Source organism: Xenia sp. Carnegie-2017, unplaced genomic scaffold (genome assembly GCF_021976095.1).
Source record: "Xenia sp. Carnegie-2017 unplaced genomic scaffold, XeniaSp_v1 HiC_scaffold_6, whole genome shotgun sequence".
Taxonomy (NCBI): Eukaryota; Metazoa; Cnidaria; class Anthozoa; order Malacalcyonacea; family Xeniidae; genus Xenia; species Xenia sp. Carnegie-2017.
Genome location: NW_025813526.1, coordinates 10971350 through 10991079, shown reverse-complemented (window position 1 = coordinate 10991079; position 19730 = coordinate 10971350). Strand labels below are relative to the sequence as shown.

General features: G+C 33.6%; 1 protein-coding gene across 1 annotated transcript; it reads left to right on the top strand.

Annotated features, from left to right (window-relative positions):
* Positions 1–13192: 13192 nt before the first annotated feature.
* On the top strand, positions 13193–14022 carry LOC124457754. The gene is given in 3 exon segments (XM_047007937.1): positions 13193–13359; positions 13361–13667; positions 13670–14022. Coding segments are annotated over 3 exon segments (804 nt in total). The 5' UTR covers positions 13193–13200; the 3' UTR covers positions 14008–14022.
* The last annotated feature ends 5708 nt before the right edge of the window (positions 14023–19730 follow it).

Here is a 19730-nt window from a genome sequence, read left to right as displayed (position 1 = left end):
TGAATCACTTTTCACACCATCGCCATCAATACGTTTGTTTCGACACCACTCCGTACAGGAACATCAGTCGCAGCATTGAAACATGAACATCGTTTACTTTTGACTCGTCCCTTGGATTTGTATCTTAGAAAATCCAGGATTGAATCCGGTGGAGCAGGTAAAGCCATCCAATTAACGCAAACACTTCTCTCCGTGTCATGTTTTAGCTCTGGTTGCAAAAAGATGGCAAATCCAAAATAGCCATTGTCGATCTGCAACAAATAAAAAATTTGTAGTTTGCTGTATTTATTTGCTGATCCAGTGATCTTTTTTGGGTGATAACTACTCTTTATCAAAATTCCACTTTTAAAAAATTCATAACGCAAACGGTTTACATCTGAATATTCTTGATATTTACGCAAAGGACATACGACATCTTATTGCCAAGAATTAAGTCTTCAAATGGATTTATCTTAATGCCTAATTTTGAAAAGGCGTGTAAGCATTTTTCTCTTGCTTTTGCAATTTTGAGCACGGGCATTTTTCCTTTACCGTAAAAAGTGCTTCTTGTGTTACAACCTTAAAAAAGGAGAAAAATAAATTCAATAATGATGAAGGGTTAGGGCATAATAGCTGAATAATTTACGAAAATGTGCATGCAAGAAAACAATAAGAGAAGTGCACCACTCATATCCAAGGAAGTCTTTGATGTTACTATACAGGTTTTTACAAGAAATTTTTCCACTGATGGGGTATTTTTTTGTTGCTCGCTGTAAATAGAAATGTTTTGAGCACCAATTGCTAGTCGATTTCTTTTGAGGTTCTTGATGCTTTGTTGTGGATAACTGTCACAAGCGAAGTAAGCCCGTTTGCAGTTGCAGTTAACGGCTATTTTAGTAACAGTTGTTTGAAATGTTGTGGGCAACGTCTAATTAATCAAAATAGAATAATTTGATATTTTGACCAGCACTGTAGAATGCCTTATGGCTTAAATCATATTAATAGTGATTCGCTCTGTCCAAATGCATCATCTCCGCCGAATAACAAGGTGCATAACGTGAATAATTCACCCGATCAGTTGCGAAAAAAAAAGGGTTCCAGAGCACTCATGTGAAGACTCCAGTTTGTAGTTCTTGTTGCTCTTATATACAGTAAAAGTAACTGGACGGTTTAAATGTTTTTTTTGACCGGAATGCAAAGAATGGATTTGTCTTACTACGCTCTCTTCAGCAACCAATCATACATGTTCTTTCTTCTTTGACGTTCACTCGTATACAACTCTCCAAAAAACTGTCTAAAGATCAATCTTCTGCGACCATTACTTAAAGATAGTACAGCTTTCTTTTTCTTCTGCCGAAAAGGAGTTCTCAAATACCTATAAACGCAAACTTTCCCTTGCTTCACATAGTATTTTATGGCAATGGATTGCTCGGTTATAACGCTTCCCAGAAAGAATCCCTCTCACTGACCCTCGCGCAATGATTTCTGCTTCTGTCATGATATCCTGATGTAAAAAGGCCAACTTAAAATAAATATGAAAAGTAGCACGTCTAAGACACAGAAGCATCCCCATTACAAACCTTAATAGAACGATTAACAATATTAAATGTTTCCAAGTATGTTGGAATGGTAATTATAGTACAGTACTCACTTGTCAACAAGCATCTTTGAATTTTTTTCCAACAACACTGCAGAATGATATAACTGTATGAAAATAAAAAAGTCTGATAACAAAACGTTTCATCATTGTTCCAACTAATCCTTTGTACTTTCGAATATATTGCTTCGTCAAAGAGTAGCACGACTTTAGGTATATGAAAGGGGTGGCGAATTGTGTATCAGAAGAGTGTAAACTGTTGAAATGACCGTGACTGGTCCATCAATAATAGGAAGATATCCAATGGTAGAAGGCTGTCTTATCTACAAATACTAGTCATTACCAGAAATTAGAGATATTTTGCGACTGCCCTCGCACTCAGTGTTTGCTCTTTTATGTAACTAATATTTAATGAGGGTGGGAGTTTCACAGAGATTTATAAGGCTCTTAGAAGTATTTATTTTTTGTTTAGTCAATCTTTCGAAGAACTTAGAAAAATAAAATAGAAATAAAGAGCATGGACGTAGGTTTTGTTTTCGATAACTACGATGTTTGATATGCTTGAGAAAAAATATGCAAATGTTTGGAGACTCACAGCAACACATTCAACATCGACAACTTTATTAATTTTTCTACGGAAACAAATTTGTCGAAGGTTTAAGCGCTTTTGAAGGTATTCTATCGTGACTAAATCAACTATTTAGCAAACAATTTCAGTAAAGGAAACATCGTACTTTAGTTTAAGAGTGTGGCACTTTTGATATAAGGACTGGATGATGCATTATTTGCTACAGCTCGGCAACCATTTTCAACGTACTCGTATAATCACTATAGAAAAATTTGGAAAATTGAAGAAGAAAGAACTCAATGGAATCAACTTTTTTTTCACGAGTAGAGGTTCCTCGTTCTTTTTATTACTTGTTAATGCAACGCGAAAGTAATTATATTGATGTTTGCAGTCGTTTGCAGCCGTATTTTTAAGAAATAACTCAACGCAATAATCAACTGATATTACCCAAAGTGATATTAACTGATATTAGTGTAAAATACAATCATACACCGAGGAGTACGCATTCGCGTACATACGCCGAGGAGTACGCATTAGAAAAATATTGTAAAGGCTCGCAAGTATGTGACGTACTTGCAGAAGGTTGCGAGGAAGCTTGTGTTTGTTTAGAAATACGGTGGTGGCTTCAATACTTTTTTCAGATAGATCATATGAGTTTTACAGAAGAAGAGTGGTATTTCAAAGCTGTGGACGATGTGTTAAAACGCAACAGTAAATGTCCATCGTTAAATGTTACAAAGCAACTCTCGATACCACACATCATTAACAAACAAATAAAATATTTACTATGTGTGATCAACCAGCTTAATGGAATGCTTTTATTTGCGTTTGCATGCAAATAGAAGATTGGCTAAGTTGGTTTTGGGAAGATAAAGTTGGTGAAAAGACTGACTAATGTTGACATGTTGACGATCCATTCTTGTCGACAAAGTATCAAAGCAAAACGATTTGTATCATCAGTAAATTGGACTTTTATTTGAACCCAACGATAAAAAATTCGAACACTCTCACTAAACATTTGGAAAACATGATATTTAAAACGAAGTGCTACGGAAATATCATCAACTTTACAATTCCAATATGATGTATCACTTAATAAATTCCAAAAACAGAATTCTTAATAAATTCCAGAAACAAATTATTTCCAAAAACAACACTCGGTGTTGACGTGTTACATTTGGCTAATTTCAATACTTCAAGAAGTTCTCTAATTTATACAGGGGGGTGCATTCCTCATTGAGATTTCTCAACGCGTAGCATCCAAGCACTTTGTTATGTTCGGAAGAGCAAATTCCAACAATGGTTGACTTGCACATTCTTTAGTTGAATTTTTAATGTGGATCATGAGAAGCGGAATAAACAATTATTAAACGCAATCCATGTTTAGATTGTCTGATTCACTTACACGGGAACTAAGACAGAGTTGGGAAAAGTGTGCAAAACGCGAGACGAAGGCCAGAACATTCCTAAGTGTTTGCATCAGGCCATCAAATCAACTAAAAGCTTTTAGTAATTGTTTCTGAAAATAGCAACTGGAAGGTGGTATTGTAACTGTTTTTATATAACCAGAAACATGAACGGTGATTCTCACAAGCGATTATATTGCTTATCTCACAATTTTCTTTTTCGAATTTTCGTGTTTCTTCTTCAAAAGTAGTCTAAAACTTATATTACAATTTTTTCATGCCCTGCATTGTTTCCGAATTGTTATTGATCAAATATGAAATTTGACAGTAAAAGTTGACAATTGGCATAGGGCCTGGATCAAGTCTCTGTGACGTAATTTAAGGAACAAGTCAAGCGCTTGTTATGAATGATTAGAGGGCGGAGTTGAATTATGATTCGGAAAGCTCTCGTAGTTCGCAATGAGATTCGGAGTATGATTATATTCCCGGTTTTGTCATCGAAGATGAAACAAGGAACATTAATGACCAGGAATATAATATAATAGCTGAAAATCACGGTGAGTCCGGGTCCTATCTATACGCTGATGAACCAATGGCCAAAAAAGCATGGTATGAAGACTACGTTGAAAATTCAAATGAACATAAAAAGCAACTTGAAAGGCTACAAAAAAGACTTGATCACACAGTTGAGTTGAGTTCTTGGTGAGTAACAAAATTTCTAACTTCAATTCAACTTATGAAATATAGACATAAACGTGCAATTTTCTATTTAAGATTACCATCGCTTTTTTATTTACTTTTGGGTAAAAATTTTTAAAAGATGCTCGATTACAATTTTTTAATGTGATTTTCTTTATTGATCAGGTGCAAGTGTGGTTTTTGTCAAGTTTCACTTCTTCAGAATCCTCTGGAACCTGGTGCTGCCAAGAACTTAAGTCTGTAGTTGAAAGCTTAACACACCAGTCGGTTCTGACAGATCTGTCAACTATTCCTTGTTGTGTCACTCTACACCCAGGTTTCAGACCAGTTTGTTTGGAAAAGTGGTCGCTTAAATTGGCTGCTAGGAAATAGAAAACCAGAGAACAAAAGCGATACAGAGAAACGGGAGCTTAAACATGTATGAGAGCATATTGTGTTTTTTCCCAGTATTTAAGTATATTTTAGTGTTATGACACATTAGTAACGATTTAGCTTTATATTTAGGTTTTTACGATTTGTTGTATACAGAGAATTCACATCTATGATTTATGGATGCTTAGAAGAAGAAAGAAGACCATTACCAGGATGTGCATACCATGCAATAAGATCAAAATTTAATGATAAAAAGTTGGAATTTAGAGGGTACAAAGAAAATGAAATAAATGAGTGATGTCAAAATTAAATTTCCTATTTTTGGGCAATCTGCCACATGTTTGTGACCTTTCATTGGCTTCTTGCAGGCCAAACATTTTGGATGACTTTTTTCTTTTGAAACTGCCACTTTTGACTGACAGCTGAATGGCACACTGGTAGCTGCTGGCATGAAACAAAAAAATTTTTATTAAATAAAATATTTTCAAACCATGTTTAGCTACAACATGTTATATAATCATTATTAATTACCTGGAATTGTGGGGGACATCACTGAGCACGGTGCATTTTCGACGGACCTGTTTTAGTAGCACCTCAGATCTGGGTTGCTTTTGCATCATGACATTCATTGGTGGTGGGGACATTTCTTTCAAAATATTTTGTAAATTTGATAATGCATCTTTGTCTTTTATTGAGAGCATCACACTCTCAATTAATTCATCCACATACTCTAAAAAGAAATTATTGTCGTACTCAATACAATGAAATCATGCAAAGCAAGACATTTAGCAACAACTTCCCAAATTTGGCTTAACTCTGACATCCCTCACAGTTCCTTCACCATTTTCAAACTTTGGATACACCACATTTATTTGGAAAGTGCCATCATTCTTCATCTTTACATCACGCCTTAAGTTGTTGTTGAAGTGGATGGATGCCAAAATGTGTCTAAAACAATAAAGACTTGTGGAAGTTGCAAAACAACTAACATTGTCATATAGGAAATTTTCGCCCACCTGCAATACATTCCAACATAGGAATAATGAATCATTTTTGGAGCAAAATGATTCAGGACACAATGGAATCCTTTCAAACAGCTTGTTTGAGCAACTGGTGAAGCCTGGTGAATTGACTTCATCAGCTGTGGGTGTAACAATTTAGCACAAAGCTTTTCATGAGCAACTGAACCTTAAAATTAACAACAAAAAATGATGATAAACTGCTAGGGAAGTTATCTTTAAATAATGCCTTCACAAACCTTCTAACAAATATTTCCTTGGTTGAATGTCAGGGCCATGAAAACAACTTGAAAGCAGTGGATCATCAAAATTGGTGTGCTTGTCCACTATGTGACTCAGGAAAGATTTGAACTTTGCCCAAATTACTTTGCCATCACCATAATAAACAGCCGAATACTTAGTCGGTGTCCATCGAGCGCGTTTTCTTGCAACAAAATTCACCTAGACTTTACGTCTTCACTTTGCTTCAGGACGCTCATCACCGTAAAATGGTATACGGTGAAGAGAAATTCCTTCCGCAGAATTTGCTCGGTTTGAACAGCCAAAAACTACACATCTATCAGGCATTTTGATGCAGAGCCGTAGTAGATAAAGTAGAAATTATAGGAAAAATCACACTTCACAAAACTTCCTGTCCTTATGTAACGTCACATACTTCTCGATTCAGGCTCTCATCGAGCAAATTGAACATGCAGCAATTTTCTCCATTATTGCCGATTTTGAGAAAAGAAACGCATTTATCTCATAAATGAAGCCATCAATCAGAAAATTGTAAAATAAATTTTACAATGATTTTTTTACCTCAACCAGAAAATTCGAAAAAAAATTGTGTGATAAGCACTTTAACGAAGCTGTAAATGTATAGTAAACAACGAAGGCAAACCACAAAAATGTAGAATTACTGCCACGTGTACTCCAGGTCACTTAAAGAAACGGCTGATTCGGTTGAAATATATAATGTATACAAATTTACAAGTACGATTTCTTAGATTTGTATACTATTTAAACTACAACAAAGTGCAATACATTACGAAGATAAAGAATCTACAAATTAATGATTAATCCTTGCGAATATTGTGCAATTTAAAAATCAGAATACACATAAATATTACATCTGGGATAACTCGATGTCAACCGTAGCAGATCATATTTATGGCCAAAGGAGAACTTTGGCTGAATTTTTCGCTACAGATATACGACTATTGTTCATGCTTCCTCTCTAAGAATTTTTGACCTGCACCATAAAAGCTCGAAAAATAATATGCCAATTGCCATCCATTGTTTTAATTTGCTCTTCCAAAAATAACAAAGTACTTGGACGTTCCGCGTTGAGAAATACAGGATCCTATTGGAAATTGGACCATGACCCAATAGAAACAACGTATAGGATGCTGTAAGAACCTATAGGAATTGATATAAGAATTCCTAAAAGAATTCATCTAGGAATTCTTACAAAGGAATCCTATTGGAATTCCTACAAGCATTCCTATACAAATTCCTACAACAACTGCAATAAGACATCCTGCAGGAATTCCTATAAGAATTCCTACCAGATCTCCTGCGAAAATTCCCACAAAACTCTTAAAAGAATTTGTAAAGAGGTAAAAATATTGCTTACAGATTACAACGGAATCTAATCGGATTTTTTGTATAATCCCACGTGAGCTGCTACATATTCTATTTGTCCCGGGGAGTTCTTAAAACATACATAGAGAATTCCACATGATCTTATTTGACATAAATTTGCCCCACAAGTTTCTATAAGACTCTCTAAAAGACTATAAATTGTTACAAGATCATAGAATTGACAAGTCATAAAAAACAGACACATTACTGTAGATGCCCGTTAAATATAATATAGAAAACACAAATAATTTAAAAGAATTTAAAAAAATTTAAAACATGCATACGTTAATAAAATTGCAAAAATTACCAATAATACAAATTATGTTTATGTATGTATAACTAGGAAAAAACAAGAAAAATTATCTATCAAAAATAAAATTATAAAAAAGAATCAGTTATCTGGTACGTTGTCACTTATTTTGAATTTTTTACACCTTTATGTATCCTTTCACCATTTTTTTTTCAGGTAAGTGAAATTTTTTTACAACCACATATAAAATGGACAGAAATCTGCTTTAAAAAAAATAGAAGTCATAGAGTATACCTGGTGGAAAGTCAAATTAAAACTATAGCTACTGAGCGGTACCGTATAGCACTGTTTTGAGAGCTCGTGTGTTATCTACTTGGTACGTGGGGATTTCTAAATGTACTTACTACTTTAGGGACCTTTATTGAGCTGTCAGCTCTGTAAGCAGACGCGTTCATCTTTTCCTCCCCCAAAACTTAGTTTTGTGTTGTTTTGAAACTGTCGGGTAATATCATGTACATAGTCTCTATTTTTTTGACTACACTAAGAAACAATTTAAAGTTTCATATAGTTTTTATTGGTTTTTTGGTATATGTCTTGAAGCATGCTGCAACTCATCTCAAATTTACTTGTATCTACATCAAATATTCTATTAAATGTTGTAGTTTCCTGGAGGACCTGTATTAATTTCTGTATTATTTTCCAATTTGCACAAAGCCATCCCACAAAAAATCCTCTATGCTGACCGTTTTAAAAAACTGTATTAGACATCTTAAAATGATAGAATAAAGGTTGAAAGCTTTATTTAACACACAGTGCAGCAACTTTTGAAGCATCCAATGATCGCTTTGGTGTTTTATCTTTGTGAGCATTGGATGTTTTCCTGTTAGGGAATGTATTGCCAACTCATCTCTGGAGCAAATCATGTCCATTAACGCATACGTGTAGTTCTTTGGATTTCCTTGTAAAGTCAAAAGATCCTCTGCTGAGGCAAAATCTTAATACCAGGAGCCAGTGCTACCTAATAAAAAATTTAGAAGGCAGAAATACAACTACGATCATTCGAAATATTTATACGTTTTAAATTTATATTTTTGCAGTGGCATTTCAAAAATCAAAATCAAACGTCAACCTCCAAATTTTACAATTCAATCTTTCGCTTTCTGTTATGATTGTATCTACATCAAATTTTTTCTCATTCTTCGTTTAGCTGCATTGAAGTCTATCGGCCACATCACAATTATTTCATGGGTAAAGAGCCAGGATTCGTTGTCAAATGTTGTAGAATTTTCATCTTGTATCCTTAATGTTTGGACAATATCAAAAGTATTGTCTCCAAAATCGAAAATCGCAAACTTCATTCTCAACTTTCACAATTGGTCACCTTTTCCCAACAGAATAAAACAAATTCCGAAAAGGGACATCTCGTTTTCTTGATATTCAAGATAGTACAAGAGTTTGAAACAGAAGATGGTGTACTATTTCGTCTTTATTCCAAAGACATCATCAGACTTATACTTTACAATGAAGGCTGCGAAAATTTTATATAATTTTGACAAGCGGAAATGACAGTTATGTAATTAGAGAACTATAAGTCTAAACAATCAGGCAGTATACTTACAATAAAATAGAGATCATTTCTTACACGCTTTGAGACCACTATTAAGTTGTGGAATATTTCGTTTTATGAAAAGTGCTTTTAAGATGAGAAGTTGATTAGGATTATTATTATTACAGCGAAATAAGATTTTGGTGTTACTTGGAATAAAGGATTAAGTGGCACGCGTGTGAGATCGGGGTCGGAGTCGACGTCAGGAAGTGAGAAAAAGTGTGAGATGTAGTTGGCGTCTGGAAAAATGAGTAAATTTTGTGAGATAGCACTAGAATTATTGTAATTTGTGGCATGTTGGGTTAATCTTTGTGTGCAGGTTTCTTTCAGTTTTGCCTATGCATGTATGACCACAACCTGGACAATTTGAAAATATATATTTCTATAAGTTTACAAATTCCTGTGAAATTTTCTAAAGCACTTCTTATAAGAATTTTCTTTTTCTATGAGATTTCATAATGTTATAGGAATCCTTGAAGGAATAGCATACCAACTATTACAAAGCAAACAACTTAATTCCATGGTGGCGGAAAAAATAAATAACATTTCCTATATATTTTGATAGCTACATAGGTTTTCCATTAATATTTCCAGATGATTTCCTATAGGAATTTTAATTCTTCATATAGGTTTTTAATTCCCACTATTTTCTTAAAGGATTTCCTGTTGGAATTGCAAAACAAATCCCATTATTGATTCCAATAGGATTTCCTACAGGAATTTAATTATTCCTATAGGCTTTAACATTGCCGCCATCTTCTTAATATATTTCCTATCGGAATCGGAATAAAAATGAATTCACTCTGCATTCCTATAGGATTTCCTACAGGAATTTAAGTATTCCTATATGCTTTAAAATTTCCGCCATCTTCATAATATATTTCCTATCGGAATCGGAATAAAAATGAATTCACTCTGCCTTCCTATAGGATTTCCTATAGGAATTAAAATATTCCTATAGGCTTTAAAATTGCCGCCATTTTCTTAAAATTTTTCCTATAAATATATTTTTTTTGTATTCAAATAAAAGTATTTCTTGTTGATATTTTCATTCAGAAATACTTTGCAAACGGTAGACTGTAAACTCGTTAGTCAAAGAAAATTTCCTTAAAACTTACGCCAGCCATTGTAATTGCTCTGTTTACAATAATTTAACTTCACGCTTTTGAAATGTTGTATCGTGATTGGCTCTTAGATCACTTCTTTGTCTGACTAACAATTCACGAGCACAGTATACAAAAATAAATTGCACTGCTTTTCTTTTTTTTGCACTATGTTTCAACTTTTTCCCCCGGTGTTTAGGATGAATTGCTCTGCTCTTAACCAATTAAAATTGAAAAAATTATTCATGATTATTATTGATTACGTAATACAGTCAGTAAAAAAGTTTTTAGCAATTCTTACTATAGTCAAGTGACCGGTCTTAAGCAATCCATATCAGTTGGAAATAAGTTATATTATTTGATTGTCCTAATGACAGAGGGACAAATTCTCCTTAGTTATTATAATTTTTGTTAACCAATAGTCTTGGCAAAATTTTGAGTGATGTTTTGTTGTGAATGGATTGAAGATACATCCTTAGTGAGTAAGCAATATATGTATGAGATAAACATTGCAAGAGAAAAAAATTCGTTATTCATCAGGCTTGAGTTGTTGCATCCATTCGACATAATCAAAGGAATATTGCATGGGCGACGGGCAAGATTCACAAAAAATCTGCCTCTGCCAGAAGCGTAACTAGAACGTTAATTGGGAGAGGGGGGTTGTATATTCATATATTCAGTTGTTCCCTACTGATTTCTTTTGAAATACAAATCACTTCCAAAATAAATTATTAGCGCACAACGGAATATATGAATATAAACACCCCAATTCACGTTCTAGTTACGCCTCTGGCCACTGCACTTAATTTAAACTTCGTTGCTGTAAAGCTCCAAAAAGCATTTACTAAAGTGATGTAATAGACCCTACTGGTCTTTGGTTGCTAGTTTCAGGTTCAATATAATTAAAAAAAAATCCGAGACCAAATTAAAGAATAAGAAAAACAAAGAAAACATTTATACACGTACGTTTTTATTATTTCAAGAAAAATACAATTTAAATATTATAAGTTTGAAAATTTGTAATCCAGGCATTTAATACATAAAAGATAAAAGTTTCTCCGGATTTAAAGTGAGTTTTATTGAGCTTTCGACTCGTTGCTTCGAGCCTTCATCAGAATGAAAAATATTTATTTACACGTGCTTTTTAGCACAAAAACTAAAAAGCTAAAAAGCACGTGTAAATAAATATTTTCATTCTGATGAATCTGAAGCAAAGTCAGCTCAATAAACTCACTAAATCAGGCTTTATCTTTTATGTAATTTAAATATTATATTTAACATTCAAAATATATGAACAATCAGAAAGCATTACTCGGAGAAATAACTAAAAGCCTTTTCAACACAATTGGAAAAGTCAGAAGCTATATTTGAAAAAACGTTTTGCTAAAAGTCAAATAATATGTTATGAACGAATATATATATAATTATAAAATTTAAGACATATTAATTAAATGGAAAAGGAGAATCAATAAATAATAAATGGAAAAGGAGATAATTGCACTCATTTGTTTGTATAGGACAATATGAAACACTGCTAACAATAGTTAAACTAAAGATCTCCTTGATGTAAAATATGAATGCGAAGCAGAATCATACACTGAAAAAATTAAAAACTCAAAAAAATTTGCAAAATTTACTCTGAAATTATGTAAATACGCAATCTGCTCAAAAAGATTTACAGTTAAAAACCATTCAAGAAGTTGGGTATTCTAGAAGCGCACTTTTTTCCTCTTTGTTCCAGTTGTATGTAATCTTATACAGGGGTTATGAATTTCACACTATCAGCAAATGATGATGTGTGAACATAAATATTGAAGTAGGTTTCTTGTAGTAGAAAAAATCCAAGAACATGTTGACAAGTCTGATATCCTCATTTCCTCGTTTTGGATGACCTATATGCTCAATAGGCCCGTCGATAAGTTTTACTTTTTTTCCATATGTTTCTACTATGTACTTTTTTGTGTCTTCATAGTCTGCAGCAAGGAACCAAATTATTTAGTGGTATTATGTTTTTTAGATAGTCGGTTTTCAATTTGTACAACGCATTGAAGAATTATTTCTAGATCACCAGGTTTAAATCTTTTACGTTTATCGCTCTCACGGATAGTTATCCCAGTTACAAAATTGTTGTGAAAGCCAAGTTTTCTGTTCCACGAAATTAAATTACTTTCAAGTGAATAGGACTTTTTGAATAAGTAATAAAATGTACATCCATATAAAGGAGCATTTGGCGAATGGAATTGGAGAAAATAACCTAAATGTCGATTATGCAAAACCTGTGCGCATGCATTGTATTCAATACTGTAGTTGTAGGGAACTCCACACAAAAATAATGTTGGTCTTAAAACTTTTTCTGTCCCGTGAAAATAAATATGCGGCAATTTTTTTGTTTGTTTGATTCAATATTTTCACAAAAAAATGAGTTGAAATGCTGCAGCTAGGGCATCCGGTGCGTGGGAGCAGAAATATGTCGGCGGCTTGTATTGACGTCCTATCGTCAATTGCTCCTCAAAGCTTTATGTAAAGTCATTGCACAGTCATAATAAACTTGCGTCAAAATTCTTCTCCTAATCACAAAATGTTTCTTTTCGAAACGTCAGAATTTTTTATTAGTAGGTATATACACAAGCAACTTTTAGAGCTTACATGCAAGTATTGAGCTGGTTATTTGTATTCTGTTTTAATAAAACGTTTTCACATCCATAAAGGCCATTATCGCACAATTTCCGCACTACATATAGAACTTGAATGTCGATTAATATTATTTTTTTAAAAAATACGAAGGTTTCTTTGTGTGGAAACTGTGCGTAATGCCGTTTGCTTGTCCTCCGAATTCAACCTTAAAAACAGTTTCCACTGATGTGAAACCAATCTATTACCCTTAATAAACATTGAATAATAATACACATGGTTGTGTAACTCATTACGGTTAGAAAATAATCCTACATAAAACCATTGTAAAAATTGCCAGTGCTATGAAAAACGAACACCCTCATATTGATCACCAATATGATGTGTGGCATTTGTCTAAATCTGTCACAAAAAAACTAACAAAGAAGGCTAACATTAAGGGAAATGATGACTTGACCCATTGGATTAAGTCCATTTCTAATCATCTTTGGTGGTGCTATGCAAAGTTGTAACAAGAATGCAGAAGAATTGGTGGAAAAATGGAAGTCTGTCCTTAACCACATTTCCAACAAGCATTTCTGGAAGGGGAACACATATTTTCATCAATGTTGCCACCAACAATTAACAGAAAAGGAAACAAAGCAGAAGAAGTGGTTATCTCCTACTTCACAAGCATATATCGCTGCAGAGAGAGTGATATGTGACAAGAGGCTTCTAAAAGACCTGCGGAAGCTATCTGAGTTTTGTCACACAGGAGAGTTGGAGGTTTACCATTCCCTTTTACTGAAATATTGCCCAAAGCGAGAGCATTTTTATTTCCTGGGATGGTAGCCCGCACTCAGTTAGCAGCATTAGATCACAGCAACAATATTAAACGTGATAAAGCAGTCATTAAGTCAGGGACAAACAAAGGGCAAGACCGTTACAAAATGATTTTTGCTAAAACACAGAAGCAATGGGTTGTAAAAGCAATGAAAGAAAAGAAAGAGTACCAGTACTTTGATAAACTACTTGCGGAGGTTGTGAATGCATGCAAAACTGGGGAGATTGAACTTGTACATCATGGCGAGAATCTTCCAAAGAACATTTCTAAATCATGTCCACCCAGGAAAGAAGTACTTGTAAAGGAACATCAGTCTAGATTTGCTTAAAATGTCAGTGGTGATGTTAGCTACGGTAATAGGTTTTGCCATACCCATATAATATGATGTTGAATCAGTGAAGACAACTTTTGTACTACTTAAAAAATTTTCATTCTTAAATATTAACATAGCAAAACCTTTTGCTATAGCTAGTTTCACCACTGCATTACACAAACTATTCATGTCATTAATTATAGTTACATTATAACCAGTGTAATAGCCAAGCCACATTTATAATCATTTCTTTGTAAATCTGGTTTTTTTTGTAATAAACTAATAATAATAAATGTGCATAGCATGACCTATAAATGAGCTGGCTATGCCAGTTTAATATTGACGTACAAAGTAATTGTAATGGGTATACCTATATCATAATAAAATACTTCATTCATCAACATAGTGAAAGCCTTCAAATTGAAATTCCTCTGCAAGGCCAGGTGGAGGAAATGTTTCTCTAATGCGAGTAACTGCACATGATGGCAAGATGATTCTCACTTCTCTACTCAAGACACCCCAGCACCATCTTGCCAACTGTCTATATGCAATATGGCGGTACAGTTTGTCTTCGGGCCCATCATATGCTACCTCATGTTGGTGCTTGTACTGGTACCAAGCTGTTTGTAAAACCCACCTGTTAAGACAAACAGGCTCAAAACCAGGATGTTGTGTAATGCACAAAGGGACTTCGGTGGTCTCATTCGTTTCTACTGCCTCTAAATTTTTGTCACAAATATTGGAAATCTCTTTGCAGCATAAACACTCCTCGTTATTATCCATTATTTGGCAGTTACCACATTGACACCTGAATGTGTTAAAAAAAAGTATCTTGAAAAGTAAATGTCAAAACTTCAATAAAAATTGTATCTTACAATAAAAACTTTAAAATCTAAAGTATTATGTGTGTGTGGACGTGGCCAACTTCAAAAACTGAAAACGTACTTTTGAGATAGAAACAATGGTCTAGAATAAGATAACATTTTATTTGACATATTAAGACACCATTCAAGATTGTCGCGCCGAGATTGATCGTCAATATACAAAAATTCCTGTTCTTCGTTATACTCAAACTGGCGAGCTTCTTCGTGTAACATCAGCCGGACATTCGGGCTCAAACTGATATGGCCGAATATTGTTTGTTGGATTGTCTTCCATTTCACTATCGATTGGTGAATTAGGCCGAGTTTCTTCCAAAAAAGCCATTATAAGCGATTGTTTTGTTTTTGTGCTAGGCTGTGCGTTATTATTTTACTTTGTTGTAAACTCAACTCCAAATCGGTTTGACGATATGACGTCAAAATAATTTCCGCTGACGCTTTCTGTGCCCACGCTGCTAAGCCTCAAAACAGCTCAAATAGCGCACTTGAAGACGCGATTTTGTCAAAAATAAAATAGCTGATGTAAAAATTTCAAAATATAGTAACCTTTGCATAAAAATGGAACTTTTAAGACCAACATTATTTTTGGGTGGAGTTCCCCTTTAATTTCTTTGTCATATTCTTTTGGGTCAGTGCGATTTTTTACGTTGCTGAAAGCTAAATAGTCATGACGTACTTATAAACCTGTCTTGTTTACCTCATAATTCCATTTTACATGTCTCGGAGATAGATACTTGTACATTGAGACTGATTTTTCACATTCAATTATAGCTGCTCGTTTTGTGACTACTGGAAGGAAAAACATCGGTAGTGTACCACGTATACGGTTGCCCCAACCAGCTTTTGAGTAAGAATAAATAATAAACTTATTTTCGTTGTTCTACAACATTTTGCCATGAAGTTTAGCGTACACTTCTCCCCAAGAAATTTGGCAAAGCATTTCATGACGTTTTTTGTAGCCTACCATAGGAACAGGTCTTTCTTCAAATCGTATGGGCAATAGTTTAGATTGCAGCCGAAATAAAGTTTTAATAAAATAGTTTGACTAATTTTTAAAGGAACATTGACATCTAAAGAAGCATAAAAAAAGAGAAGTTACAAGATTTTATTAAAACAATCTTTTAAATAAAATGGTCAGTTGTTCAGTGATACCTACAGTAAATAGATTTGTATTCTTTCAACAAAAATAATTGAAAAAATGGAATTCTATCGACTAGAATATTACCACATGTGGATAAAGCTTTGGAGTTTTTTGCCAATAAAAAGCTATCTTTTCCCTTAAATAATAGTCTTTATAGAAAATTATGTCTTGTTTATTTTGGAATGAAAATTGTATTTGTAATAAAAATAAAGAAGTGTTTAGTGTACAAAGATTATTTTTCGGACACTTTCATGCAATTTAATTTAAAAACACAATATTTCTTTCCTTTTACATAATATATGAAGAAACTCCAAGTTGATATCTAATGAAAGCACTTAAAACTATTGCATCTAATATTCAATTTCATGTAATAACTAAAATACCATGATTTAAGCTTGGATTGTTGTATTGATTTTATGACATGGAGGCTACATTTTCCTTAAATGTTAACAATGCCCTCTCCTTAATTAGCCCCTTGCTCTAACCTGTAATATGTAGGTAACGATTCATTACAAAAACAAAGAATAATTCAATAAAAATTAGCACTGCAAAAATAGCTAAACTTGTGGACATCGATCCCATTTTTCAAAGTTTTGTGTTCTCTTACAACTTAAAAAAGCGTTACATATAATACATTTGCATTAATTGCATATCATAGTAATTGCATGTTGTTTACCGTTTTGTCCTGCTGTGTTAAGTATTCCGCTTGCACTCACGGTAATGTTGATAATTTTCCACGATCTTAAAAAAGTAACGATGTTTATTTTGTTTAATATACAAGACATATTGCTAGATGTTAAGCTGATTATAACTTGTTTGCTCTATGTACAAATCACACTTACTTATTAAAATAACTTGAAGAAACTGAGCATAATTGTCAAAATTTTAATTGTATATTACGGGAAAATCAATATAAACATGTGCTTTAATCGCTCAAGTATAAATTCACCAAGCTCATTAATATAAAAACATTAATTGAACGAGTGAATAAATGAATGAAGTAGAAATTGAATAAATAAATGAATGAATGTATGATTGAATATTTTCAATTAGACATGCTTGCTTTATCTAGTAAATATTCTAAGCTCCAATGGATTGTTTTTGCTGCCTAATGCAAAAATTAAGCCACTAATAAACGTTTGCTCTATAATCAAGTGGAAAATATTTTCTTGATAATTTTTTGGCTTGTGGCTTTTGTGTCAATTATTATTTTATTGAACGAAAAATCAAAGAACAGAAGTAAAAGATAAAAAAGGATTTCAAAATAGCAATTACCACGGTGAATGGTGATAATAAGTATGTAATAGTTCTTAAAATAACTGTTTTAACCAGAATACCAACCCAACAACTCTAAGGAACCGTTATTTACAGCTAGAAAGAGACACTATGCATTTCGGCATACTACTTGTCATGTGTCAACGTGTGGTAAAGGAGAACCTCCACACCATGCTATTTTATAACGTTATAAAAGGTCAATATCATCCCTATTTTTAGAGATGACACTTAAAACAGAGATAGATTAAACACGTAATCCTTTTGTCGGCAAAGGACAGGATTAGTCAATTCAATTATTACCGACTCCATGACGCGTTGCTGAAATAACGAGCGACATTTTTAAATAATTCTAAAATTTTCATCAGAATAAGCAATGGCGCAGCGAGTGTTGCTCAAAAGATGTTTTCTAATCGCTGAATCACATAGAATCGGTTTTTCACTTTTACACACACGTTTTGGTAGATGTCGTAAAGAACAGTTTTATTCCTGAGATAAGCTGGTACATGCTGTTTTATTCTTTCACTCAACCTTTGAAAAGTCCTACCTACAAAGCGAGCATCACACCCACATTTAAACTCGTAGACTACAATGCTTGATATTTGAGCAGGGAGAGATTCTTTTGGAGTGGGTGGAAGAACAGTTCTTTTTGAGAATATAAAGACCACATTGCATGCAAAAAAACAAACTTTCGATGATATTTTTAGTTTCCCTCTCGATGTCATTAGAGGCCTTACCCATCCAGTGAAGTTTAAGGAAAACAGGTCACTTGGCCGGTCCGAAAAGTTTATTCCGTTCATTGTTAGTGCATAAGAAAAGTTTGTCTAGCTACTTTTCCGGATATCCAAGTAACACAAAATATTCATCAGTGAGATAAGATCACTATCAATAAACTCTTTTGAGGGCGATCTATGCGTTCACTTTATCAAACACTTCACTAAAGGAACATTTTCTCTATGCGAAGAGAAAGAGTCAAAGCGTGTGTACAAAATTTGCCCAAAGTGAAAGTTGCCTTGCGATGAACGCTTGTTAAGAACTGACCATCGCGTTTGTGCACAAGAACATCTAAAAAAGCTAATTGATTGTTTGACTCTAGTTCAGAGGTGTAATTTACTGCAGTGTGAAGAGAGCAAAGTTTATTAAGAAAAAGTTCACGATTTTTATCGTTATGAAACAAGGAAAAGGTGTATCCACGTAACACTTATACCACAGCACATCCGGACAATCTGAAGAGTCAAGCATTTTGCATTCATGATAGCCAACAAAAATATTCGCAAGAACCGGTCCAAGTAGAGAACCCATAGCTACCCCGTAAATTAGATTATACATGTTGTCATTAAAACTAAACTCTACACCCTTTGTGGCAGCCATCATTAGTTCTCTAAAAGGCCTTCTCAGACATGTCCGGCAAAATCATGTCCGAGTGAAAAAGACTTTGGGCACAAATTTCAATGGTTTCTTCTAGGGGCACATTAGTGAAGAGACTAGTTACATCGAAAGAACACATCGTTAGATTAAATTGCATTAAAAAATTTTGTTGTTTAAGCTCATCAGTAAAAGTAAAAGAGTCCTTTAAAGCGTATGTTGTAAACCTCTCCAAAACGGGCGAAAGTGCCACTGACAGTAAACCAATGACGTAAACCAATGTTCATAAATCAATTTTTTGTTTTGCTTTAGCTTTAACGAGTAAGACTTAGTAAAGATGTAAACTTGTTTATTGATTTTATACGATTTACGATTTTTCAATAATTTTTTAATCTTGATAGCATTAAACTGTTTTTTTAAATAGTGGCAAGGTGGACCGTTTTTTCTATGTCATCTTGCAGTTCATTTCTAAAGTATGCTTATGCAGTTGCTGTAGAATTATGACTTTCCGAAACCAATGCAAGAATTAATAAAGATTCGTGTTTTCTAAATAATTGAGCACTTGATTTGATCTTGCATCTTGGACGTAAGGGGAGCGACATTTAGGGTGCTCGTATTTATAAATGCCTAAGGCCTGTTTCAAACGTTGAACTTTACATTCACCCAACGCATTAAAGAGAATAGAAAATGAGAAAAACTTCCTCATTATCTTTTGTTTTAAATGCATTCGGTTCGTGTAAAGTTCGACGTTTCAACTAGGCCTAAGATGCAGTTTTAAGCTCTTTTGAGATTCATTGTTTTCAACTGGATGATTATTCCGAATATGATCATGCCCACTTTAGTTATCGATGTTCTTAACCCCATATCGTACATTTATATTCAAACAACAAAAGGATATGTCAATGGCATACTGCTGCAGGTAATTTCTGATGTCTACTTTCGTAAAAAGAAAAAAATTCAACCATTTTTACGCATTCTACAGTGCGATAATATTATAAAGTGATTAAAGTTGTAAATACGGCTTTTGCCCTTCATTAAAAGGAAATGTGTATTCAGTAGTGCATGTTTTAAAATTAATA